Source organism: Lottia gigantea, assembly GCF_000327385.1.
Source record: "Lottia gigantea unplaced genomic scaffold LOTGIsca_18, whole genome shotgun sequence".
Lineage (NCBI taxonomy): Eukaryota > Metazoa > Mollusca > Gastropoda > Lottiidae > Lottia > Lottia gigantea.
The window spans coordinates 2275765-2277479 of NW_008708301.1; the positions used below are offsets into that span (position 1 = coordinate 2275765).

The 1715-nt window shown below is 38.3% G+C and overlaps 1 protein-coding gene across 1 annotated transcript in view; it reads right to left on the reverse strand.

Annotated features, from left to right (window-relative positions):
* Window positions 1-520, reverse strand: part of LOTGIDRAFT_158864 (hypothetical protein) — a gene marked incomplete at both ends in the record, with an annotated part of 2824 nt that extends 2304 nt beyond the window's left edge. Inside the window, one exon of the mRNA XM_009052284.1 lies at window positions 62-520. Within this exon, the coding sequence (XP_009050532.1) occupies window positions 62-520 (459 nt within the window). The remainder of the gene's footprint in view (window positions 1-61) is intronic.
* Window positions 521-1715: the final 1195 nt, after the last annotated feature.

Genomic DNA, 1715 nt, shown 5'->3' on the forward strand with positions numbered 1-1715 from the left:
AGGAGATTCCCTCGCCCGAACGTATGTTTTTAAAAAATATGGCGTTGCCCTTGTGTTTGACCTTCATTTCTCCAGTGTCGATTTTATCTATTAATTTGCTTAATCCCTCTTTAACGGTTTTCTTGGTTTCTTCGCCAAATCTTTGTCCGAATTCTTTAACCGTCCCTAATATATCTCCTACTCCCGAACCTCCTCGTGCTTCTCTTTCCATTGCCAAATTGTGTCTACGCGCTTCGGCGTTTGCAGCGGCTTCAGCTTTCTTATCGTTGACAGCTTTGGCTATCCCAGCAGCTGCAGTTAAACCAGCAAAGATTAAAGGTAAGAAAGGTAAAAATCCACCTTTTTTAGTTAAATTCTCATCAATTCTTTCCAAGTCTATATCGTCTCTGACTTTGCAATGTTTGTATTTATCGATAATCTTTTGGGTTATATGCACTTTTTTACCGTTGTAAGTTATTAGAGTCGGCGAATTCGTTTCCATAGCTTCTATTATTTTCATAACTAAAGTTTCTGGTTTCATTTTTAAAGGGTGTTTTTTTATTCAATTCTTATCATTCTTCTATCTGATATTTTAATCAAATGTTTTGCTTCTTCCAGCAATAAACAGTAGCCGGTCACATCTCCTTGTGTTTTATCGATGTGAATATTTATGTTTACCCCTGTTTTGAACAGATCTTCTTGATGAGCTGGCAGATCGAAACAAAAGATTGGATGATTGAGTGAAAAATCTGTGTATTCAAACTGAGGCGTATTTCCAAACAATTCGCACATGTTCTTATAGTTTCTGTACAATTCGTTGTAATCTTTTTTGGAAGGATCAATTGTCAAAGGTTGATTGGGATAATTATCGTTGTTCAATCTGACTTGAACTTTGCGAATGATGGGATCTTGAGTATGGTTCAATGCCACTCTGAAAATGTTGTTGTTGTTTGTCTGAGAGTCTGGCAAGTTTTTGAAACCGACCATTAGATATCTCGCTGGTTTGACGGTGTTGGTAATTGGCCACGTGGTGGATTCTCCCGTTAAAGTCATGCTACCTACCGTGTTACGACGAAGAAAAGCATATCCGATATCCGAAAAGACATATACTACTTGTAAATCCAGTTTCTTTATAAAGCAAGTGGTGACTGGTTCCCCTCACAGCACCGCATATAGTCCTGAGTGCATCAAGTTTCGTAGTTAGTTCTGCTGTGCTCCCATCCCATATAATATCGCAATAGTCAAAATGGGGAAGAATGAAAGAAGTATAGATCGTATGGAAAGATTTTCTGCTAAGACGGTGTTTCAAGGATCTTAAACAATTTACAAGTTTACCAGTTTTTGTTAAAATCGACCAAATATGTTTATCCCATTGAGAGTTTGTTTGAAATGTGAGCCCAAGATGTTAATGTAAAATTTTAAAGTTGGAAGAGGTAGGTTTCGTTTAGTAGTTCGTGCGAGTGTTTCAGTCTTCAGCGGGTTAAAGGAAACCAAACACGTTTTTGACCAAATACTAATACTTTCAAGGTCTCGATTCAAAACCTCCGTGCATGAGTTTGGGTCACCATTTTTCAAATATAAGCTTGGATCGTCGGCAAAAAGACGGATGTTCGACTGGATATTTTCAAAAATGTCATTTATGTAGATGAGAAATAGTAATTGGCCAAGGACAGAGCCCTGTGGGACACCAGCAGGGACTGAGCTGGAACCAGAGGAGACTCCACTCACTATAACAC